Consider the following 26,104-nt stretch of genomic DNA (forward strand, 5'->3'; position numbering starts at 1 on the left):
AAGTTGCCCATAACACTAGGAGACATATGGAAAGGCTTCATTCTAATGTCTTTTAGTACATTTGACAATTACCATGTTAAGGAATCTAATACTTGTTGCCCAAGCTTACCCAAGACCCCATAAAAGCTAAGTTGGCGAATTGGGAATAGGAATAGGAATAGATACATAGGTACGAAATACCGATACAAAAGTTTTTGGGGGGCTTGAGTACATTTTTTCAATACGTTCATACAAAAATGATCTCTTGATCTCTCTCTCTCTCTCTCTCTCTCTCTCTCTCTCTCTCTCTCTCTCCCTCTGTGTGTGTGTATACATACATAGTATTAAGTTTAGAATGGGCTTGGGTACATTTTCAATACTCTCTCTCTCTCTCTCTCTCTCTCTCTCTCTCTCTCTGTATATAGATATACATACATGGTATTAAATTTAGAATGTCCTAAACTAATACATATGCTAAACAAAACCATTGCAAATTTCGAATTTTGACATATAAAATACTAATTTTAATTATGTTTTTCAATATTTTCAATATAAAAAATATCAAACTAGAATCTCATGATAGATAAGTTTTGAATTCACTAATCACCACTGTAGATCTTAAGAATGTCAAAATTTTCAAACTAGAATCACTGAAGATTTCAGAATCTGATTCCAATACATTCTGGAATTGCCCGATAAATCCTACAATTCAACAACTTAGCATAAAAGGTGTTCACTTGTGTCCTTCAAAGCTTGAAGAAATGGTATGCAATCCCCTACCTCTTCCAGGATTTATAAATAGAAGATTACTTGAGGAAATTGGCCATAATGGATTACTTAGTCGACAAACTGTCTATAAAAATCTGGGTTCTGAACGAATTCATTGTTAGAATAAGTCATTAAATTAACAGCAGGTGTACAGTTTCGTTATGACTTATTCTAACATTCATAGCATTAACCGATTGGGTTTACGTCATCGTGATAGTATTGTGGATTATTGATGCTGTTCATGCAGCTTCGAGCTTAGCCACTATTTTTGGCTTCCACCGTCAAACACAAAGTCATTGTCATGCATCGCTAAACTGCTAGTTCCACTGTTTGTTCCAAGCTGCACCGAAAGCCATCCACCGATCATGCACAGCCATCCATAGCTTCATATATTTAGGAAAATAAATAGTTTATAATCTCTTAGTTCTAAATTTGACTCAATAATGCATGTCCATGCAAGTTATTTTGTTTGGGAAACTTAATTTAGTTTTCAATGTATAATCTATTTTTAATATAGAAATATAGCTAACTCGTTCTTTCGAATAATGCATCCTGTGCATGCTCTTTCAGGATCTTTTGAACTCTGATTTTAGAAGCACAGCAAAACTATTTATTTAATAGCATTGTAATTTCTGAGTATTCTGGAATAAAGAATTTCTTCTTGAAGAATAGGTGTCTGCCTTAAAAGCAGAGTAGTTTATTTCTGAGATTAATTGTGTTTGGCTGCAATTGTTTTTACCTATGTTATATTTATTGTTGTTATTACCTCTACTATATTTATTGTTGTTATTGTTTCTTGCTCCCTGTTATTATATTTTCTTGATCAGCTGACTATAAGAACAAGAACAGGATCGATTAAGATTCTACAGTATGTGCTCCAACTTACTGCTATACACAATAAGCGGGCTTCCATTGTAGCTATATTATTTTGCGATTGCTTTTTCATCATTCCTTTTATAGCCTTGCTCTGTTGTATAGGACCTATGTTATTAATGACTTTTCAATTCAGTAAGATTATCAATCGCAACTGATCTCTTCATCTCAGGAGTCTTAGCCTTCAGCATGGAAAACTAAAATAGCAATTACACATATAAATGAACTATATGCAGCTTATTTAAGATAATACATATTTAATGAAATAACAACAGTAAGGCGGAATCACGAAAAATTTATTGGAGTCAATGCATTACTGTCATATATACACGACCGTAGAGACATCATAAAACATACTGTGAGAGTGCCACGCAAGTAAAATTTAACTTCTGGAAATAGAGTTTTTAATTAACCAATGAGAGTGATTAGATACGGACTTCTAAGCTTCATTACTTCTTCCGAGAGTTTTAGTAAAGATCAACTACCCTAACTCAAAATCAATCAACAAAGATTTGTGGTGTTTCTTTCAATCCACTAAATTCCCTCTGTATCCCTTGATGCCCCTACATACAATGTTGCAGCTATATTTATATAAAAGAGGTTATAATCATTATCATAATCCCAAAGGATCTGATTAGCCTTCTGTCCCAGATTAATTGGATCAACTGTCCATTCTGAGTTGTGATTGGTCGGGAAATCTGATGAAAACCAAATTGTTTTTCTCAAAATCTTGGTTATGGATTGGTTCTTCCAGATTCCATCCTAGGTTCTGCATTCTTAAGCATTTAATACTGGTGACCTTGTTATGTTTTCTCCCTTGTTTGACCGTTGATTGGTCCAGCTAGGCTTATGTAGTGTCAAATCCAATCACTCGCTAATGGTGTGTACAGTTGGTTAAACTCCCTTTCAAATCCATGTTAACCAGGAAAATAGGGCCCAGCGACAAACATATGTGCATTGTGGCTTCAGTTTCCCATTCGTATTAGCCGCATGAAGGTTTGATCCTGCACTGCTTGTAAATCTCGGCCACATGACAATATCTCTCTCATTTGTGGATCAAGGATGGTTGGTAACCAGCTAAGGGTGAATGCTTGTTCAAAACAGTTGGAACCAAACTTCAAATACTTTCCATGGCCTCGAGGAATAACTGGCTGTAGGGCCAAACAACAGTAAAAATTATCCAGACTGTCAAATCCAACCTTGAAAAGTTTAATTGCTTAGCTCTGTGTGGTTGTGCCTGACTCCCACAAAACATATTTGGCATAGATTGGTAATGCAAGGCTTTCTGGAGTCTCACGTAGGCAAAATCAGTCTCATACCAAGGGAGTTTTGTACAGCAATGATGTCTTATACAATCATGTTTGTGTTACTACGGAGCATCACTTGGACACCTAAAACACCTCGAGGAGAAATTGCACCTAGAACTTCAAACTGCACACTTTAAAATTTCAAATGTACTCTCTGAAACCTTTAAAAAATGGCAAAAACACCAAGCAGCATGAAAATGTGCTTAGCCTCTGAGATGCTCCTTCACCACTGACTTGCAAATATTACACATGCAGATGTGTGTTACACTCCACCCACTTGTTTTCGTTCCTACCTTCTTCCCTCTACTTCAAAGCAGCTAGACATCTAATAAAGACATCTATTATGATATTGCTATCAGGATTCAATTGTGTAGTTTTTGAGTCAAACTCATTGACCCATGTGTTCATGAGTAGTGCTTCACAAGAACCCATCTCTCATGAGAATGAATGGTCCACTTAGCACTCATTGCATCCAATTGATGCCCACAGAGGTGAAGCATTGGGCCTTCCCAAGAGGTCACCCATCCCAATACTACTCCAACTCAAGCACGCTTAACCATGGAGTTTCCTCCAAGGTTAAACCCATTTGCAAAACCTTCAACAAGTGTTGTGCCTTATGAACCATTCATTGTAGAGCCCCTTTAGCTCATCAATTGATAACTAGGAGATATTTTCTACCACAATTCAAATTATGGTATTGCTACTAAGATTCAATCGTGTAGTTTTCAAGTAAAACTCAATGACCCATGTGTTCATGAGTAGTGATCCACAAGAACCCATCTCTCATGAGAATGAATGGTCCACTTAGCACTCATTACATCTAGGTGATGCTCATAGAGGTGAAGCATTGAACCTTCCTTGGAGGTCACCCATATAATCTCATGAGAGATGGATTCTTGTGAACCATACTCATGAACACTTGGGTCAATGAGTCTGACTCGAAAACTACATAGTTGAATCCTGATAGCAATATCATAATTTGATTTGTTGGAGAAAATATTTCCTACTTATCAAAAGACATGGATGTTTTGTTTTGGCTTGCCCACTACTTGCAATAACATGGTAAGGGCTAGTATATTTGGAATTTTGGACATACTGACAAAATATAAAATTGGCTATACGAGTTGGCATAAAATTTATAAATTCAATTGCAGAAAGATGACTCTATAATCAAGGCTTGAGCTGCTTATATGATGCCAATTCTCTTTTAGTTTTGATATCACATTCACTTCATCTAACACATCAATTAGTCTAGCTCCATTTTCTTTTCTTTTTCTCCAATATATATTGTTTCTATCCAATAATTTATGCTAGTACAATTCCATGGAATGAGCTAATCTTGTTACACTGGGTAAAATGTTTAGAAGTATATCCTTCATGTGTGACATGAGAGGATTTCTAATGGTCTTGCATTGTTTACCATTCTGGTTGCGCCATCTTGCCTTTCATCTCAACATTGCTTTGCAAAGGTCCAATCTAGGGGTTGTGATTCACAAGTTCCAGTTCTTTTTGTTCATAGGCTTTTTCAAGCATGCCCTTAAGGCATCTTGCACTGTTAAAAAGATTTTTAAGGACACAAAAAGGATAAATAAGTCTACATATTCTTGAAATTCATAATACAAAATTTTGTACATTTTTTTTGATACATGAAAATTGTATACAAAGTAACTCAGCAAATAGTTACAAATGGGTTTGATGTAATAGTTATCATGTGTTTATTGTAATTATTACAGTAAAAGCATTTCAAATAACAAAAATATTTTGTACAATTTATTAGTTTAAATTAAGTTGCCTATGTTCCTATTCAATTTCTTTTGCATATCAAGGCTAAATCACTTATATTGTAAACAATTATTCTTAACAATACCAATATCCATTTTTGCAATTCTTTAACCCTTTAATATACAACTCAAAATATATCTCCCTATCGACATAAATATTGCCTCAATTGATAAAATGCTAGGTCATATATCTAACTGCAATTTTACTTGGCACCTATTTCAAATGCATGTGTAAATGAGCAAATGAAAGTAGGAAATATGAGAAATAGACGAAGAACTTTACGTAACAACTTCAGGAGCCAAGCGGATGACAAGAAAAACCAGAAAACTTTTGACCAGGTCAGAGCTTAGTGTGCTCTTTGGATTCCCAAAGAAAACCACGTGCATGATTCTGCTTTTCTTACACCCGGTTTCCTATGCAAACCCAGGGTCATTCACTGACTCAATGAAAGCGTTACAAAGACTTATGCGATCTGGTTCCTCAACAAGAACCCTGCTTGCATTGGTTTATTGGTTTATCTTTCGTTCTCCCTTTCTGTCGAAGGTCAAACGAATTCCATGGCATCTACTTCAGGTTTTAACAATGGGCGTCAGCCAGAGAATGAGAATACAGATGCTTCTCAAGCAGCTCCATCTACTCCTCCTACTTTTTCAGTGGTAAGCCTATTTTCATCCTGCTTTGGTTGGTTTTCTCGCTTCTTTCCTACACGTTTAGATCAGTCCAGTTATGCGGCACCTACGTCCACCACTATTAGCCAATCACAGAATGAGGTTACAAATGCTTTACAAGGCATGGCACCAAATTCTTCTACCTCTGCCATGAAAAATCTGCCCTATGTATATATTAATCATCATAGCCCCGATGTCAAAGAGACGTTTGCAACCACTCTCTCAAATACCCTAAATGGAATGGGTTTAAGAGTTTTTCTTGGTTCAAAAGAGTTTAAATTGGAGGATTCCTGGCCTAAAGAAATAGAAGAAGCAATCCGCAGTGCTTCGCTTCATCTAGCTATTTTTTCCGAGAATTATGCCCAATCTCCTCGGTGTTTGGCAGAGCTTTCACTTATGCTGGAAACTGACACCCAAATTGTACCTGTTTTCTACCATATTCTACCTGAGGAAGTCCGATATGCAAAAGGAGTCTTTGAAAAAGCATTTTCCCTGCACGAAAAGGAGCCTAGATACACACAAAAGCTTCAGGAGTGGAAGAATGCTCTCAATACTGTTTCCTTTAATATCGGTCAGATTGTTAATACCGAATAGTGAGTAACAAGTATCTTTACCCTTTTGTGATCAATTTCCTTCCGAATTCTTTCAATAATTTAATCTTTAGTTTTCTGTAAATATTAAAGTCGGTGTTTGGTTTCGCTGCTGTTGTATATGTCTAGTGACGAGGTGGAGCTGCTCAAGAAGATTGTTAATTCTGTTTCTAAAGTAAAGAAAAAATTGCCATTTGCGGTTGCCGAACATCCAATCGGCTTGGATGAAGCTGTAAATGACTTCGAAATGACGATTCAATCTGCTGAACACCATCACCCTTTGCATATTGTGGGATTATGGGGTATGGGTGGCTCTGGCAAGACCACTCTTGCTGGACAATATTATAACAACAAATACAAAACTATGGAAAAATCTAGTTTTGTATTTGATGTAAGAGATGCTGCTAATAAAAGTGTATTGCATGCTAAGCAGAAAGAACTACTGGAGGCCCTGTTGGAAGTGGAAACACTCTGAGAGGGGGGGGTGAATCAGAGTGTGACAAATTTTTAACAAGTTATACTTTTATGAACCTGACAATTTTAATTCACAGTATGCACAAATGACTGAGACTTAACATCTTGATGAAATACATTAATGAAGCATGAAATATACCATTGAACCAACTAAAACACTTGATTCAGACCTTTAAAAAAATGGTATTAAATTTTTACACAAACTTGAAACATCTAAATGAGTACTTCAAATATTGCATTACATAAACCCAACAAAACAGAGTATGAAATAAAGAGAGCTAAAATATGATGTATCAGAGCATAAACTAGTAAAACAGAATGAAACACGACAATGCACATAACACCATATTTTTCATGAGTGGAAAACCCTCTTGGGGTAGAAAAACCACTCGGACGATCCCTTATATTAATTCAAAAAGAGCACCAACTTAGTTCACAAGTTTTAGAAACCACAAGGCCTCAAGGAGCACCAACCCCTCTTCTTATCAATGAATATTTCAACTCGAGCTACAGCCATTGGTGATTTTATGCATGCAATTAAATCTTGCAGTCACAAAACCATCAGGGATTGGAGCGAGAATATTTTACCAGTCTGTACATATGAAAAATTTTGCAACAATATTCTTCAAGGATAAAATCAACACTATCCAATCTCTGAACAATATAGTTTCAAATGAATAAAGCCTCATATACTCTATACAATATAGTTTCAAATCAATAAAGCCTCATATACTCTGTAACAAAAAACAGAGTATTGATTCTCAAGAAACCCCTCGGCTATCTCTGGGAAACTACGGCACTTTTTAAATGCTTATCACTTTGTTCACACTCTTCTCACTGTATTTCTCTGTTTTTCCTCACCTTGACTGTTCTGAAAACAAACTGTTTTATACCCAAACAAAACACCACAATTTCTTTTCGAATAACCCTCGTACAGGATTTGAAAACTGAAAAATCAAATAACTGTTTTTAACTGTGCAACCGAAAGAGAAGAAACTGAAGATGTTTTATTTCCCAGACATGAAAAACAAAAATAATGCATGAACATTTCCTTATTTTCATTTTGCATAACTGAAAAAAAAACTCTTTCGAACAAAAAATCTGAATCTTTTAAATCATGTGATTCAAGAAACATACCTGTTAAACGCAAACTAATCAAACAAACTAACCAGTCAACCGTTAATCTCTTGATTAAAATCATTGTTTGCTTCATTCTCTGTAACTGAACAAACTGATTCGAGCTCTGTAGCTCCAGCGGCGCTGCGACTCTCATGGCGTTAGGGTTTGACGGACTCCAAGCAGGTTCAAAAACCAAATGAAACACAAAAACATCTTCCAAAAAAAACTTTTAACTTGTCCGATACAAAGAGTATCCTGAGGAATATGCCCTTTAGACCGTAGACATATTAAACCAAAGATGTCATTAAAATTAATGCAAAATCAGAGCTATTCATTTATCCGTGTCACCAGCATGGCTCGAAAGAAGATGTTTTAAACACATAACACGTCAGCCAAGTCAATATGTCCGTGTCACTAAACTGGCCCACGAGAAGGATATAACCACATGCTTAAAAAATATGTAACTTAACCAACACAACATCTTCTTTTTTTTTCTTTCTTGTCATCGAGGACAAAAGTACCAAAGAGCAACAGGCCCTTGGTCTCAAAGATGTACGAGTGGAAACTATAGAAGCGGGAAAGGGTATGATTGCTAGCCGATTGAAATCTGTTCGAGTATTGCTTGTATTGGATGATGTGGATGATGTAGAACAATTGGATGCACTATTGCCTAACAAGGAGAGTCTTGGGCGAGGTAGTTTGATCATAGTCACTACAAGGGATTTTGAAGTGCTTAGATCTTGGGGCATTTCCACAGTTTATAAGATGAAAATACTGGATCCACATCATGCTGAACAACTTTTCTGTTGGTATGCTTTCTCACAGCCCTCACCACTTCAAAGGTTTCAGTCTTTAGTTAAAGATTTCTTAAATGTTTGCGGTGGATTACCGTTGTCTCTGAAAGCTTTTGGAAAACAATTAAATGGCAACACCAGCAAAGATTATTGGAAGCAACAATTGGAGATCTCCAGATTACTTCCTAGAGATATCAGAGAAAGTTTGAAACTAAGCTTTGATGCTTTAGATGATGAAGAGAAGGAAATATTTTTAGATATTGCATGTTTCTTTATTGGAGAAGAAAAAAGCACGGTTCTTGATGTTTGGGATGGATTAAGATGGAATGGTCTGCACAGTTGGGAAAAACTTTTCAATAAATGTCTTGTTGAACTAGATGATGGTGAGCGCATAAAAATGCATAATCATTTAAGAGATTTAGGAAGAGAAATTGCAAATCAACAGTCACCATACCGCATTACCGCATTTTGTTTCCATATCAAGTTATTGAAGTCAATGCCTATAATGAAACACAGGTAAGATTATTACTTTATTTGATTCTCATTAATCAATGGCATGGCAGAAGTTTGGTGTGCTTGTTTAAATTTTTGTTTCGAGAAATTATAGGTGTTTCTATTAGGTTTTGATTATTTACTTTTAATTGAAAAGAGCATTCCCATTCGGGGAATAGCATCTACAACAACTGGATCCAGAATTGGGTTTGAGGAGTCTCCACAATGCTCGTCAGGCGGGATGATCATGGTTAACACAAACAGAGGACCTCGTGGGCTCACCCCATCTTTGCTTGGATTAAAGATTTTGCAGGTGAAAGGAAGGTTCTATAATGAAATAATTGGTGATATATCAAGAGAGTTGTTATGGCTTCGGTGCATTGACGTTGGTCAGAGAAATCTTCTCTCGTTTAGTTCATTGGAAAATTTGAGGGTATTAGAACTCCATGAAAGAGGTGATAGTCAATTAGAAGAACTATGGAGGACTGACAGTGATGTGAGCATCTTCCTTTTTCCTTTTAAGTTGTTTAACTATTGCAATAATTTTAAAATTGTATGTTTCTGACAATCTCATTGACAATTTTTGGCAGGCTCCTGTGCAGTTAAGAGGGTTAATTATTTCTGGTTGTCCTAATTTCCAGAGATTTCCAAATTCAATAGGTCGTCTGAGTCATTTGAAAAAAGTAGTGGTTAGTAATGCAAGTTCTCTGAGGGATCTGCCAACAGAATTTTGCCTTCTACGATCGTTGGAGCACCTGGGATTAATTTGGTGTGTTGAGCTATCATCACTACCCAGCAGTTTCGGCAATTTGAGAAACCTGCGGCATCTAAGTTTAGAGGGTTGTGAGAAATTGAGGTCGTTGCCAGACTCTTTTAAGGAGTTGATATTCCTGCAACATTTGAACCTAAAGGAGTGTGAAAAACTTGCCTTAGGTTTAGACATTCTGGAAGAAATCACAAAGCTCGAGTATGTGAACCTTTCTGGGTGTAAGCAATTGGAAGTGTTGCCGTCCGACATCACAAATCAGGAATCGTTGAAAGAGCTCGATTTACGTGGTTGCAGGAGGTTAAGGGAGGTGCCAATGAACATTGGTCAACTGAGGAAGTTGCGAATAATGAACATAGGGAGTCAGCTGTTGACAAGATTACCGAACTCTCTTGGAGATTTGTCATCTTTGACTGATCTTCGGATAGAAACCTGCCCCAAGCTGGAGAGTTTACCGGACTCTGTAGGTCGTCTTAATCTATTAAAGCATTTCTCCATAACCTCTTCAGGAGTGAAATCATTACCAAAATCAATTAGGCAACTGAATAATCTTCAGACACTGGCTATAGACAAATGCCCAACGAGTATATTGAATCTCAGGACGGGGTTGTTTGCATTTTCGTTGTGCAACCTTATGTGGATGTCGCTACCGGCAATAGAAGTTTCCAACATTTCTATATCTCCAGATTGTTGTCCCGTTCTTGAGACTCTTCGAATCAGAAATATTGACAATCTCAGGGAGATAAAAGTTCTACCAACTACAGTGAAGGACTTAGAATTGATGGGGTGTAAAAAATTGAGGAACATTAGGGGTATAGTTGATCTGGTAAACATTCGAAAATTGAAAATAGAAAGATGCCCTGAGTTGGACGCGCTTCCCAATTTCGCACAATCAGCTTCTCTCCAAGAATTTGTTCTCGTAGGTTGCTACGGAGTTAAGAAAATAAAAGGTCTAGAATATTGCAAAGCATTAGAGGAGTTGAGAGCAGATACCAGGTGGGAGATACAGGGTATAGAGAGTTTAGAGAGGCTGGAAAGATTGAGAAGTGTCAAATTCAGAGCAAACAGGAGGTCGGGTGTTGAAGGCTGCATTCAAAGTATTCAGGTAATGGTTTTTAGGAATTTAGAATTTGAATTATCGTCATCTTATTGTAGTGTGGCTAATGTTGTTATGCAAAGGATTTGCAGAAATGGCCTGGAGAAATATTAGTATGTACGCGGGCAGTCGGTGATGCTGCCTCACTTGTAAGCTCCTTCGACTTTTCAACTCTCTCTCTTGTTGATTCCTTCGCTAACCAGGAAATTTCCTCCAAACCAAAACTGGAGCAGAAACAATTGCCCAATGTTGACGCCGTTATTGTATGTTTTATTATAAATTGTATGACTCCACGTATGCAATTGCGAATATCTTCAATGAATGATGAAGTATTTGCAACCGAAGTGGAGGAGGGTACATGGTTCTGGACAGGTCTCTTCACACAGTGTTCCAGGTCTCAGGCAGCAGGGGAGTACACGATAGAGAGATATTCAGGAGAAGGGGAAGTGAAAAAGGGATTGCTTGTGATTGGAGAAGAGCAGAGACTTGTGGAGACTTTTTGGAGTTTATGGGCACTTTTAGCATATTGATATTGTTGGAAGTGAAAACACTCTGAGAGGGGGAGCTGAATCAGAGTGTATGAATTTTAACTTAAAAACATCTTTTAAACTTTGACAACTCTGTTTAACAATTAGAACAGGTGAATAACAGTGAACTTGCAAGTTTTGAGTTTGAACATGTGACTTGAAATCCTGAAAACAAAACTGTTATCAAAGCATAAAATGTAATCATTCAATTATCAAGACGACTAATCTTTGTTTTATGCTTTCAGACAAAACAAGATGACTTTGCCTAAGAAATCAGCTAGATATGTATTGCAGGGATTACTAAACATAAAATGAATTCGAAGACAACAGAGTATAATGTAAAACAACAAAAGATCTAAAGTATCATTGACTAGTGAAAAAAATGAGACAAGATTGGACACATAACATCATGATTTTTATGAGTAGAAAACCTTCTTGGTGTAGAAAAAACATTCGGTAAAAGATTCTTTTTATTATCTCAAAGAGCACCAATTCAGTACACTGAATTTAGAAGTCACAGAACTTCAAAGAGCACCAACCTCTATGCCCTATGCAATGTCAAAATACCAACTCAAGTTACAATCACTGGTAACCTTGTGATTACACTTTGTTCTGCAGTCACAAAATTATCAAAGGTTGGAACGAGTGCAAGTGATTCCAACTATAAAAGGTTTTTCAAAATGCCCTTGAAATCTCTGTATGACAGACAGAGAGTTACAATTTTTTTCTTCTCAAACACTCTGTATAAAGCTAGAGTGTGACAAACTGATCAAAATACAGCAGATAAAACCTTTTTACAAAACACTCTACATTGATATTAGAGTAAATACAAAATTTTCAATAATGTGCAAAAACATAAATCCAATGCCTCTGTATATTTCTCAATGCTTTGTATATTCACAGTAATTTCTCAACATTTTGCCAGAGTGTCATGAATCATATATCAGTCATTATGTCTTCTGAAGTAACCCTCGAATAGGGTTCCCAACCCTAGGTTAAGGTTTGATCAATAACTAAAAGTGGTTGTAGAAAAATAAACCATGTATTGAAAAATAATGCCATTATGCAACTAAAACAAAACCGTGTTCTTATTCTTTGTTTTTGAATTTTTTAAATAAAGAGAAAATAAACCATTTTCAATTTTGACAAAGGTGAAATCCCAAATCTTTAACTTCGTTAACTCCTTTTATGAGTTTTGAAGAAAACTGAAATATAATAAGCAAAACATCCTTACTTTTGTTTTTCCATCAAGAATTGACCAGTAAAATAGATTTATTCTTTTTTGCAATGGATTTTACCTTTCAATAAAAACTTCATAATGATGATACCTGTGAAATCCCTGAATATCTGTAGCAAAATCCCATTTAAATGGGAAACCAAGAACACCATTCAAATCGTTTGTCCCTGAAGATTGACATACCATAAACCCACAACCAGATTCTGACCACATTATGCCCTGTAACTGCTAGAACGGAACTCATGGCGGCGGTTGGTTAGGGTTCGACAACCTTGAAATAAGAATGCTTTTGAAAGAGTGTTACTTTTGCCTTAAACAAAATACATTGTGATATTAAAACCTTATTTGAAGTCCGCAAGGTGATCATCGAAAAAAGCCAACCAAACAGTCACTTACAATATACCAACTCACCTCCAAGTCATCGGTGTAAAGGGACCCACATCTCATATTGCCGACAACACTATACAAAGTGCTTTAAAAACAATACCAAGTATAAATGTCGATAGTGTAGTTCTTTAGTGCTTAGAAATAAATAAGCATTTTATACTCAACATATAACATAATAAAAACCATAAGCACTTAGGCATTAAGTGAAAGGTATACACCATGTCAACTTCCACTAAACAGTGATGAGTCTCATAATGACACCATTTTTGTCATCAAGGACAACTAAGGGGCAACAGATATATCAGAAAAGAAAATTGAATATATTTTATTCATCATTCCTATTCTGCTTTTGTAGTTTATTTAAACTGTTGTATGTCTTCCACTCTCATGAGTGTGACCATCTCTATATGATAAATTCCGCCACAACAAGCATTAAAGAGTTTTGTATTATGAACTCGACGTTTTGTATTTTTGGTATAATTGAAGATATCTATGTTGGAAATAGGTTATATTTGAATTAAGAATGGTTTGACCTTAAAAAGAGTTGTAGTTCAGTAATAGAGCATTCAATCAGTAAATGAAATGATTTAGATTAGATTCTTATCTAATTTATAAAGTAACTCAATCTAGTATCAAAGTGGGGTTTGACTAAGAGCTCCAAACATTCTCTAGAGTGATTTAAAGAAGATTGTTTAAAAATATGTCAAACCGAAATTAAAGATGGATTGATTTTAAAGGGGCAAGTAGTTTGGTAAAGTACTCCAACAGAAAATGAAAATTTTTGGATTCAAACCTTAATTAACTCATATAAAATTCAACAAGAGATCAAAGTCAGACTAGACTAGGTTAGGAGCCCCAAACATTCTATAAAATGACTTAAGGGGATGTTGGAAACAAGCCATCCTGATCAAAGATACCTAGTCTTAAAAGGCCAATAATTCAATATTAGTGCACTCTAACAATAAATAAAAGGTCTTAAATTTGAATTCTAACTTATCCATGAAAAATTTAATAATTTCATAATCGCTTATGAATAAAATTTTCAGACCTTTCTTCAAATTGCTTTTCAAAACAAGATGAATTTACAGAAATAATAATTCAATAATTTTAAAAGTTTGAAGGAAATATTTATATAGCAGATTTGAAACTACAATCCATTTGGTAAGGGCAAAATTTTTGTTTAAAGGGAGTAATTTTTAAATTTATTATTTATGCCTGGAAATTGTATAAAATGTGATCATTTTTATTAGAGTTCAAATCAAAGTTCTAATACAAGCATTTAATGTGAAGAGACAATTTGAGGTGCCAGTAAAAACTATTATTTTCTAAGTGGCCTAAAATTTGTGAAGCTATTTGTTTGTTTGTTGACTTAATGATGTCCGACTGATTCTATGGATCTCTGTGGATTGACAACATGTTAAGATCTTTCCAGATTGTGATTTATTTAATTAATGGATCTCTACGGATTGATAGTATGCTAAGGTATTCACACACACACACACACACACACACACACACACACACACACACACACACACAACAATCTTTGTGTAGCATTAAAAAACTCATTCACTTGTGAGATTTACAAAAATTAAGGAGCTCGTTGGATTTCACCTTGCACCAACATTTAACAACACATTTCTAAAAGGTTTAGACAAATCTCATAGTTCTTAATAAACTGAAACAAGAATCTATATACTCAGATAAAATTTGGAGAAGTGAAATTGCAAATTTGTATCTTAAAACAAGGTTTTTTGAAGTAATATTTTGCATGCCTTTTTAATCAACATAGGTCTTAAGCCATTTGTAATATTTGAAAATATTAATTTCTAGTTGCAAAAAATATACATAAACAAATAACTCTCAAGTCTAATAATAGATAGAGGTTGTTTGTTCATGTTAGGTGTGGAAAAATGAATTTTTTCATTAATTAAATGATTGTAATATTACAATAAAAATTGTAGGTAGATTTTGATAGGACAAATCCATAGAAATATGATGTATTGTGATCTCCAAACTATCTCATAGAAAATACTGAAAACTAAAATAGAATTTGAACTCAAAACAAATTTACAAAATCTTCCTCTTGGCTGTCCAATGTGTATAAGGGACTTCAAGAGATATTTTATATCTATCAGCTTACAATAACATGTGAAGAGTAAAGGGTATATGCACCAAGTTGTGGTACCAAAAGGGGGTCTTAAGATGCCACTTTTTTTTCTTTTTTATTTATGAAATCAGCAAAGTCTGAATTTCAACGACAAATTGAACATAATTACACTACAACTTTGAAGATGCAACAAGAACAAGAGTCAGAGTGCTTCGAGTCTACTTTCTAAACTACTAATTTATTTTGAAAATGGTGGAGATTAAGGGCTTCAATAAGGGGGGCCACAAAAAGTGGTCCTATTTTTATGCAAAAAATATAACATAGCGTCTGTTTTGCTCCACCCCCCCCCCAATGTTAACTTTTTTTTTGAATTTTTAAAATTGCTTTGGTGAAAAATTAGGCAACACCTTGTAGTTTATGCTAGATTTTTCAGCTAATTTTTTAATGAGTATATGAATTTTTACTAATTTTCGAAGTGGACACATCTTGAAAATAGAAATTTGAGCGTGCTTCCCCCTAAAATCATTGAAAACTAATCAAAAATCAATTTTTTCTTTTTAAATTGTGTAGAATGGAGTCTAGTTTCTAAAAATGTAAGTTTTTTCAAAATCTGATGAACGTGTAAAAATCTATACCCAAAATAGTGCATGTTGGTTTTTGACAAAAATCAGAGACACTGACAAAAGAAATTATAGATGAAAGACTTAATAAAATCTAAATTTTAAATAAATTACATTGTTGGATAGCTAAGAGGGGGCTCAAGTTTACCACAGTATTTTTTTTTAACTTCATTGGACATGTGCAAACCTGACGAAGAGAATGACCAAAAATATGTCAAAATTTTCAATGTTCTGATAAAAACACGTCTCTAGTCTAAAATGATCATCCAAACCTTTGGGTTGGATGCCCGAGGCAAATCCAACCCATAGGTTTGGTGTTTCTCAAAGCGGTCTATTTGGCGAGTGTCAAATATGACGCTCTCCCTATTTGGCATACCCCAAATGTGATCAATGGGTTTTCCCATTTGGCGCACGCCAAATGTGGTCCATATTCCACAATTAGCGTGTGCCAAATTGAGGGAGAGCACAAAATGTGGTCCATATTCCACATTTGGCGTTCGCCAAATAGGGAGAGCACCGAATGTGGTCCACATTCCACATTTGGCATGCGCCAAATAGGGAGAGCACCAAATGTGTACATAGAAACAATGTTTGGTTGAAACAATGTCCCATTAGCTATCTCTCTCTCCTTCGCGCCAAATAGGGAGAGCACCAAATGTGTACATAGAAACAATGTTTAGTTGAAACAATGTCCCATTAGCTATCTCTCTCTCCTTTTATATCTATCTGTACCTATTGTGTCTCTTATCAATCCCTCCTTAGGCTCTAAGTAAATCACCTATATTTCCCTTCTGTATATTTCTCTCTCCCTCTCCAATTCTCACCCTACAGGTACTTGCCCCTCTTTCTTGCTTTGTGAACTCTCCCCCTCACCTATATCTACCTTTACCATCTCTAAGTATCTCAAAAAATCATCATCTACCCCTCCTTCCCTCTTTCTCTTTGTTCCTTTGTCTCTCATTTTATATCACTCCCCTCTCTCAATTATGCCCTCTCTCTCCTCACTCTCCACCTATCGAGGTATCCACCTCTATCCATCTCACATTGAGCTCTCAAGGTATCCATATTCATCCATGTCCCATTACCCTCCTCTATGAGATAGATATCCCATTACCCACCTTTATCTCCCTTCACTCATAGTTTCATATCTCTTTGTGAACTAGATCTCTTATTATCTCTCCCCTTACCTCTTATCTCCCTTCATTCTTATATCCCTACTCTTCTTTGTCCCTCCCCTCTCTAGCTCTCACAATTCCCTTATTCCCCTATCCCTCTGTATCTCCCTCTCCATCCTTACACCAATCTCATTCCCTCTCTCACCTCTTTCCCTTGGTCTCTCCCCCACTTTCTTCATGTTTACCTCTCTATCCCCCCCACCCTCCTTAAACCCCCATCTCACCTCTCTCTCCCCTTTGAGCTTCTCACCTCCCTTCCCCTCTATTTCCTTTATCCCTAAATATCTCATTCCATTCATGTTTATCTCTCTATCACCCTCACCCTCCTTAAACCCCCATCTCTCCTCTCCCTCCCCTCTAGGCCTCCCACCTCCCTTCCCTTCTATGTCCTTTATCCCTAAGTCTCCCACCTCTCTCTCCCCTCTAGCCTCTCACCTCCCTTCCCCTTTATGTCCTTTATCCCCAAGTATCTTATTCCCTTCATGTTTACCTCTGTATCCCCCCCATCCTCCTTAATCTCTCATCTATGCCTCTCACCTCTCTTCTTTTCTATATTCTTCACCCACAAATATGTCTTTTCCTTCATGTTTACATCTCCATCCCCTCACCCTCCTCAAACCCCTATCTCACCTCTCCCTTCTTTATCTCCCTTCCCTCGTAGTTCCATCTCTCTCTATGAACTAGATCTCATATTCTCTCTCTCCACTTACCTCTTCTCAAGCTCTTCATTCTTATAGATACATACTCTTCTTTGTCCCTCCCCTCTCTAGCTCTCACAATTCCCTTATTTCCCTATCCCTCGAGCTATCTCCCTCTCCATCCTTACACCCATCTAATTCCCTCTCTCACCTTTTTCCCTCAGTTTCTTCCTCACTCCCTCCTCTCTCTAGGTCTCTCCCACACTTTCTTCATGCTTACCTCTCTATCACCCCCAACCTTCCTTAAACCCCCATCTCATATCTCTCTCCCCTTTGTGCCTCTCACCTCCCTTGCCCTCTACATTTCCTTTATCCCCCCCCCCCCCCCCTCTCTCTCTCTCTCTCTCTCTCTCTCTCTCTCTCTTCTAAGCCTCTTAGGTCTCCCTTCCCCTCTATATCCTTTATGTCCAAGTATCTCGTTCCCTTCATGTATACCTTTTTATCCCCCTCATTCTGCTTATGGCCTTTTACCTCCCTTTCCCTCTATTTCCTTTATACCCAACTCTCTCGTTCCCTTCATTTTTACCTCTCTATCCCCTCCACCCTCCTTAAACCTCAGTACCTACCTCTCCTCTCTAGACCTCTCAGCTCCCTTGGACCTTCTATGCCCTTTATCACCAAATCTCTTAGTCCCTTTGAATGTTTACCTCTATATCCCCCCCCACCATCCTTAAACCCCTCTCCCCTCTATGTCCTTTATACACAAATTTGTCGACCTCACTTTCTTACTCACACCCTTCCCTCTCTAGGTTTGTCCCTCACTTTCTTCCTCACTCTCTCCTCTCTCTAGGTATCTCCCTCGATTTCTTCCTCATTCCTTCCCCTCTCTAGGTATCTCCATTCCCTCCTTACCCCTATCTCTAACTCTCCCTCAATCCCCCATTTTCTCTCTCTTTATTCTTGTATCCCTCCTCTTCTTTCTCCCTCCTTTTATAAGTGGCGCACCCCCTTTATTCCCCCTCTCCCTCCATATCTCACCCTCCATCCTTACCTCATATGGTTTAGCATATCGAGTTATAGGGTCTATGGTTATTGTGTAGGGTCGAGGATTTAGCATATTGGGTCATATGATCTAGGGTATTTGTTATAGGTTTTAAATGGTTTACTTTTTATGGTTGTGGCTATCAAACTATAGGGTATAGAGTATAGATTATTGGGTATAGAGTATAAATTTATCAAAGGTTAAATTCTTTTAATGGAAGTCATTTGGCTAGCACCATATTAGGCCCTAGCCAAATGAGATGCACTAAAAAATGGATATGTGACCCTTGACCCATGATCCAAGCCTACATTCTCTCATTTTGTTTGCTTTTTGCGCATGATCAGACAAAAAAAACGCTTTTTGCATGGTGTTGACATTTTATGCAAGATTATTTTATACATTCCATCAGCTCTCCACCACCTTTTTTTACATTTGACAACGTCGAAGAGGAAGAACATAGTTTTTTTTATCAAATTTGAATAATTGAGGTAATATTTTCTTGTTTTTAGAATTCAAATACTTATTAAGTGTTATTTTGTTTAAATGTTAGAATAAAAGTGTTTTGTCAAAATTGATTATAATCCTATTAGATTTACATTAGATTTAACAATGCATTTGAAGGAAGTTGCATAAGAAAATTATTTATTTAGTGGCTTAAAACAAAATTTGCAATTTCATACATCCTTTTTAAGATCTTATGAAATAATTTAAAAAAGGAATACATGAAATAATTTCAATTTCATATATCCATTTTAACATATGCATAATTAGGACAGTCATAGATGCATTAGGATTGTCCTAACATAATTAGGATAGTCATAGATGCATTAGGATTGCCCCTTACGCCTCTTGAAATCTCTTTATAAATTAACTTTATTCTCTTTTATGTGCATGTACATGTAGAAATCATCATCATGCTGAGGAAACGACCAAAAAATGTAACACCGGAAGAGTGTGAAGCTATGAATGCAAAAAAAAGAGAAGGAATGAAGCAACTTCGTGAAGCAAGGTAATTGAATACCATAGAAGAAGAGGTGCCAATTGAAGGGGAACATGAAATATCCATCCAATCTAAGAGAGACAAAATTGGCCACACAAAGGCAACGGATGCAAAACCTTCGTGCAATGAGACAATTGAATCCCGAGGTTGAGAGCATGTCTACCACAATTGAAGTTAAAGGCACCCTATCTCTTACATATCACGTTGAAGGCACACCATCTCTTTTTGGCACACTGTTGGCATCTACAACATCTCATATTGAATGCACTCCCTCTATGACATTTGACGTTGCAAGTACTTCACGATTGGCATCAAGTATTGGAGCTACACCATCTTGTACACCTCAATTTCAAGGTATGTCATCATTTTCATCCCCGTTTGAAGGTATGCCACCTATCCCTAATGTTGTTGACATTCCTAATCTTGAGGTAACTCAAAGTTTGAGAACACCTCCTAGAGTTTTGCATAGAAATCCTAAGTATTTGATTGATATTGATGTTAATATTTTGAAACCAATGGTTGACAAGATTCCGAAGCGTAGTTGTCAAAGACGTGCTAACTGGATATGGAAAATATTTTTTGAGCCTTTAAATGAGACGAGAAGATGTCAACTATTTGTTGAAATGATGAGAAATCTGAAATTTAGGCCCATAATGAAGATTCTTGGGCTAAGAACATCGATTGAATCAAGCGACAAATCTATTGTGAACAATCTGATGAATGCATATGATACTGTTGGTTCTAACTCATGCACAAAAGATGGTAATGCCACACGACATGTCATTACATCAACAATTGTAAGCACTCAAACTAAGAAAGCTTGCCTCATTAGAAAGACAAGTAAACAATTGAAGATAAGTAGACATGCTCTAATGAGAGCTATTGGAAGGCGACAAAGAGTGGAGGATCCATATAACAATGAGTTATGGGCATTTTCCAGTAGATTACCACGGAAAGATAAAGCAATTGTTGAAGCCTTGAGATCCCTAATTGAATATTTTTGGAAGACTAACACAAGGGTCTCTCCAAATCAAAGAGATTTTGTAAGATGGAGGATTGGTAGTAAAATCCGTGATCCACATCCAAAACATTTTTTGGATATGACTCAAACACAATTTTTTGCCAAGTTTCAACGTATGTATCCTCAAATTAAAATTAGTCAAAGATTCTTTGAAATGGTAAAGCCTTTTTATGTCAAAATAAATCACACACGCACAACTTGTTGTTGTAGAGTACATATCGAATTTTCTAACCATTATGGTGTTTGTCAACACATATGTATAGATTTGCATGCTAACAATGTTTTGTAGGAATGCAACATAAATGGTCCATCGACATCTTCAAGGGAATTCATATCTAGCATCTTATGTGAAAGAGTAGATGGTCAACTATATTACAATAAGTGTTGCTTGGATGGCACATGTGTTCGTTGTGGTGGATTGTGACATTTACAAATTTGTGAACATATGGATATTGTATAAGAAATTGGTAATGAATTAGTGGAATTTACAAAATATAAGACAATGGCCTACATGCTAATAGATGGAAAAGAAGCAAAAAGGTGTGAATTGGTTAGTGAGAAGATTCCACTGTATCAGTTTATGGGCATCTTTCATGAGAATATAGTGTATGAGTATGCAAGGCATAACCATTGAGCTCGTTGGTTGGACTCACAATTTAAGTTATGCAAGGACACATTTCCACTTCATACAATCATTTCAATTGTTGACTTTGCAGAGAACTACACGCTACAACCATAGAACGAGGTGCAATCACAATATTACAACTCCACATAAGTTGCTATATTTGTGCATATAGAATTCATTCATGCACATGATAGTATGGAAGAGGATAGGATGATATTGAGGGAGTGTCATTTTTACATCAGTGATGATCGCTCACACTCTACAGAGTTTGTGCAAGGTTGTTTTCAGATATTGTACAATGATTTGGCTAGCCGAGGCATATCATTCCGTCAACATATTGTATGGTCAGATAATTGTGCATCACAATTTAAGAACTCTTGGATGTTTTATTGGTTGAGTAGGATGCATAAGTTGACTGCTATTCAACATATATGGAATTTCTCTGAGGCTGGGCATGGAAAAGGGGAGAATGATGGTGCAAGAGCATCTATTAAAAAAGTTTTAGCATGAGAAGAGTTAAAGTACAAAGGGAATGTAAACTTGAAAGATACAAAATCAATTGTTTAGTGGTGCAATGGTACAATTGGTCCAGGTAATCAAGGTAAGTCTTCAGTTCACAGATTTTTTTGGTTGGTAGATGATACTAACATTGCAAAATTCGAAGATTGTTGTACATTGAGAAGATCGAGTGAGCTACACTCTTTCAAAAGCTCTAATGCAAGTTCATGGACTATCCATACACGACGGATGGCATGTTATTATTCTTTATGTAGAGATGGTGCCTATAATGAGTGTGAGTCAAAGGAGTGGGTGAACGAATGGTGTATGAGGCCTCTAATCCCACTTGAGACATATCAACCTCCAAGTGCACTACAACTCACATAGATGGAAGCATCAATTTACTTTGACCATGTGTCAGATTTAGTCCAACCAAGTAAATTATCCACATGCAAATTTTTGTACTTTAATATTTTACCTTAGTTGTTTGCTAAATTATTCTCACTTTATCATTGCAGGGCATGTTTATGCAGTTATTGCAGCTGAAGACAATGAAGAAGGAATAGATTATTACCTGTGTCGTTGTGTGGACGCAAAAAATAAATTGGATGGCCCTGTGGTAGATGGAGAAAATATTGAGTACCCCACAGGATCAGTAGTTGTTACTGGTGCATGGTTTAGAAAGTACCCATTGAAGAAGTCTAACTTGTGGTTGTTTGAGGACTTCGAGACACATAGGAAGATTCTTCATTATTCTAACCTTGTTGTAGCTTCAAATGTTCATTTGATCAGATATGGGGGTAGACCACTAAACAAGAACCTATGGAAGGTTCATGATTCTAGCCATGAGGCCATACTAGACACGATAAAGAGTAGAGCAGATTCAGATGGTTCATTGGATTAAATGTAAATGCAAAAAATTATAAATTCAATCATATTTGGATATATGTACATGACTTGTATTTTTCGACTACTCGAGGTATTGTAATATTAAAATTTGTGTTTTTGTCTTGTTTTGTGTGATTTTATGTAAATAATGTCTTTTGGACCATTAGAGATCACATGGGATCATTTTGTGAAATTTTAGGCCAATATGGTAAAAGATGTAAAAATTGCTCATTTGTTGTCAATCACTCAAAGTGTGAAAAATTATCAAAATTCGACATCATTTTTCTCGATGTTAGTGACACATAAGAATGAGTCATTTGATCCTATGGGTTCGTGAGATGGCAGTCTAAAAAATCCTCTCTCGATTTAGGTAGACTCCGATCCAATTGCTCGTGGCGACACTTTCTCGGTTGCGAAAAAAAGTGTCACATGAGTTCAATGAAAAGTTGCACAATGCCCCATCTTTCAATCCGCTCATCACGGCACCAAACCATAAGTGTGTACATGTTTGGGTGCTCAATTTTAAGCTAGGAATCCTTCATTCCTTTTATCAAACTCACCCGATCGATGTGGGCCACACCCTAGCAGCAAAATCCCTAAAGTGCTCAAAGTGTGAAAAATTGCCAAAATTCGGCATCGCATTTCTCAACCTTGGTGACACATAAGAATGAGCCGTCTAATCCTACGAGGTCATCTTACGACACTCTAAAAAAACCTCTCTCAGTTTAGGTAGACTCCGATCCAATTTCTCATGGCAACACTTTCTCAGTTGCAACAAAAAGCATCAGATGAGTTCAATGAAAAGTTGCACAATGCCTCATCCTTGAATCCAATCATCGCGGCACCGAACCATCAGCTCGTATGCATCCAGGTAGCCGAGTTTATGCTAGTTATGTCTTCATTCCTCTATCAAACTCACCCGATCGATGCGGGCCACACCCTAGCAGCAAAACCCCTAAAGTGCTCAAAGTGTGAAAAATTGTCAAAATTCGACATCGCATTTCTCGACCTTGGTGGCACGTAAGAATTATTCGTCTGATTCTATGGGGTCATGTTATGGCACTCTAAAAAAGCCTCTCTCGGTTTAGGTAGACTCGGATCCAATTGCTCGTGGTGACACTTTCTCGATTGCGAGAAAAAGCATCAGATGAGTTCAATGAAAAGTTGCACAATGCCCCATCTTTCAATTTGCTCGTTGAGGCACCAAACTGTTAGCTTGTACACATGGGGGTTGCTGGGTTTACGCTAGGGAATGCCTTTGCTTTTCTCTCCAACTTGTCCGATCGATGCGGGCCACACCCTAGCAATGAAATCACTTAAGTGCTCAAGTTGCTCAAAGTTGTCATTTTTTGTATCGCATTTCTCGGTGGCTGTTAATAATAAGAACGATCCATCTGATCCTACAAGGTCATGTTATGGCACTCTAAAAAATCCTCTCTCAGTTCAGGTAGACTCGGATCCAATTGGTCGTGACGACCCTTTCTCGGTTGCGAGCGTCACATGAGTTCAATGAAAAGTTGCACAATGCCCCATCTTTCAATCCACTGATCGCGGTACCGAACCGTCAGCTGGTATATGTTGAGGTGGCTAGGTTTACACTAGGAATGGCTTCTTTTTTCTCTCCAACTCGTCCGATCGATGCGGGCCACAAACTAGCAACGAAATTGCTTAAGTGCTCAAGCTGCTCAAAGTTGTCAATATTCAGAATCACGTTTCTCGATGCATGTTAATCATAAGAACAAGTCATCTGATCCTACGGGCTCATGTTATGGCACTCTAAAAAATCCTCTCTCTATTTAGATAGACTCGGATCCAATTTGTCGTGGCAACACTTTCTCGGTTGCGACAAAAAGGGTCAAATGAGTTCAATGAAAAGTTGCACAATGCCCCATCTTTCAATCCGCTCGTCGCGGAACCAAACCATCAACTAGTACACATCAGGGTGGTCGTTTTTATACTAAGAATGCTTTCATTTTTCTCTCCAACTCGTCTGATCGATGTGGGCCACATCCTAGTAGCGAAATCACTTAAGTGCTCAAGTTGCTCAAAGTTATCAATATTGGCCATCGCATTTCTCAGTGTCTGTTAATCATAAAAATGATCCATCTAATCCTACAGGGTTGTGTTATGACACTCTAAAAAAGCCTCTCTTAGTTTAGGTAGACTCGAATCCAATTGCTCATGGCGACACTTTCTCGGTTGCGACAAAAAACATCAGATGAGTTCAATGAAATGTTGCATAATGCCCCATCTTTCAATATGCTCATTGCAACACCGAACCGTCAACTCGTACGCATCAAGGTGGTTGGGTTTACGCTAGGAATGACTTTTTTTTTTCTCTCCAACTCGTCTGATCGATGCGGGCCACATCCTAGCAGCGAAATCGCTTAAGTGTTGAAGTTGCTCAAAGTTGTCAATATTTGGCATCACATTTATAGCTACCCGTTAATCATAAGAACAAGCCATCTGATCCTACAGGGTCCTGTTATGGCACTCTCAAAAATCCTCTCTCAGTTTAGGTAGACTCAGATCCAATTGCTCATGGCGACACTTTCTCGGTTGCGATAAAAAGCGTCACATGAGTTCAATGAAAAGTTGCACAATGCCCCATCTTTCAATCTGCTCATCGCAACATCGAACCGTCATCTCATATGCATCGGGGTGGTTAGGTTTACACTAGGAATGTCTTTTTTTTTCTCTCCAACTCATTCAAACGATGTGGGCCATACCCTAGCAGTGAAATCCCTGAAGTGCTCAATTTGCTCAAAGTTGTCAATATTCGGCATCGTGTTTGTCGGTGCTCGTTAATTATAAGAACAAGCCATCTGATCCTATGGGGTCATTTTATGGCACTCTAAAATCCTCTCTTAGTTTAGGTAGGCTCAGATCCAATTTCTCATGGCGACACTTTCTCGGTTACGACAAAAAGGGTCAAATGAGTTCAATGAAAAGTTGCACAATGCCCCATCTTTCAATCTACTCGTTGCAGCACCGAACCGTCTGCTTGTATGCGTTGGGGTGACCCAATTTACTCTAGGAATGCCTTTTTTTTCCATCCAACTCATCTGATCGATGCAGGCCACACCCTAGCAGCGAAATCACTTAAGTGCTCAAGTTGCTCAAAGTTGTCAATATTCGGCATCATTTTTCTCGGTGCCCGTTAATCATAAGAACAAGTTGTCTTATCCTATGGGGTCGTGTTATGGAACTATAAAAAGCCTCTCTCAGTTTAGGTAGACTTGGATCCAATTGCTCATAGCGACACTTTCTCGATTGCGACAAAAAGGGTCAGATGAGTTCAATGAAAAGTTGCACAATACCCCATCTTTCAATCTGCTCGTTGCAGAATTGAACCATCAGATCGTACGCATTGGGGTGGTTGGTTTTATGCTAGGAATTCCTTTGTTTTTCTCTCCAACTTGTCTGATCAATACAGGCCATGCCCTAGTAGCGAAATCACTTAAGTGCTCAAGTTGCTCAAAGTTGTCAATATTTGGCATCGCTTTTGTCGGCGACCATTAATCATAAGAACAATTCATCTAATCCTACGGGGTCATGTTATGGCACTCTAAAAACCCTCTCTCTATTTAGTTATACTCGAATCCAATTTCTCATGGCGACACTTTCT

General features: G+C 37.2%; 2 protein-coding genes across 2 annotated transcripts; both read left to right on the forward strand.

Moving 5' to 3' along the window:
* The first annotated feature begins 5,099 nt into the window (after positions 1 to 5,099).
* LOC131856309 (TMV resistance protein N-like) lies at positions 5,100 to 9,087 on the forward strand. The gene is made up of 3 exons (XM_059207924.1): positions 5,100 to 5,970; positions 6,097 to 6,415; positions 8,095 to 9,087. The coding sequence occupies exons 1-3, from the start codon at positions 5,267 to 5,269 to the stop codon at positions 8,872 to 8,874; spliced, it is 1,803 nt and encodes a 600-aa protein (XP_059063907.1). The 5' UTR covers positions 5,100 to 5,266; the 3' UTR covers positions 8,875 to 9,087.
* Positions 8,822 to 11,384, forward strand: LOC131062403 (disease resistance protein RPV1). Its single transcript, XM_059207923.1, has 4 exons — positions 8,822 to 8,870; positions 9,004 to 9,342; positions 9,437 to 10,717; positions 10,801 to 11,384. Exons 2-4 carry the CDS (start codon positions 9,088 to 9,090, stop codon positions 11,236 to 11,238), a joined length of 1,974 nt encoding a protein of 657 aa, XP_059063906.1. The 5' UTR covers positions 8,822 to 8,870; positions 9,004 to 9,087; the 3' UTR covers positions 11,239 to 11,384.
* The last annotated feature ends 14,720 nt before the right edge of the window (positions 11,385 to 26,104 follow it).

This window comes from Cryptomeria japonica, chromosome 7 (assembly GCF_030272615.1).
Source record: "Cryptomeria japonica chromosome 7, Sugi_1.0, whole genome shotgun sequence".
Taxonomy (NCBI): Eukaryota; Viridiplantae; Streptophyta; class Pinopsida; order Cupressales; family Cupressaceae; genus Cryptomeria; species Cryptomeria japonica.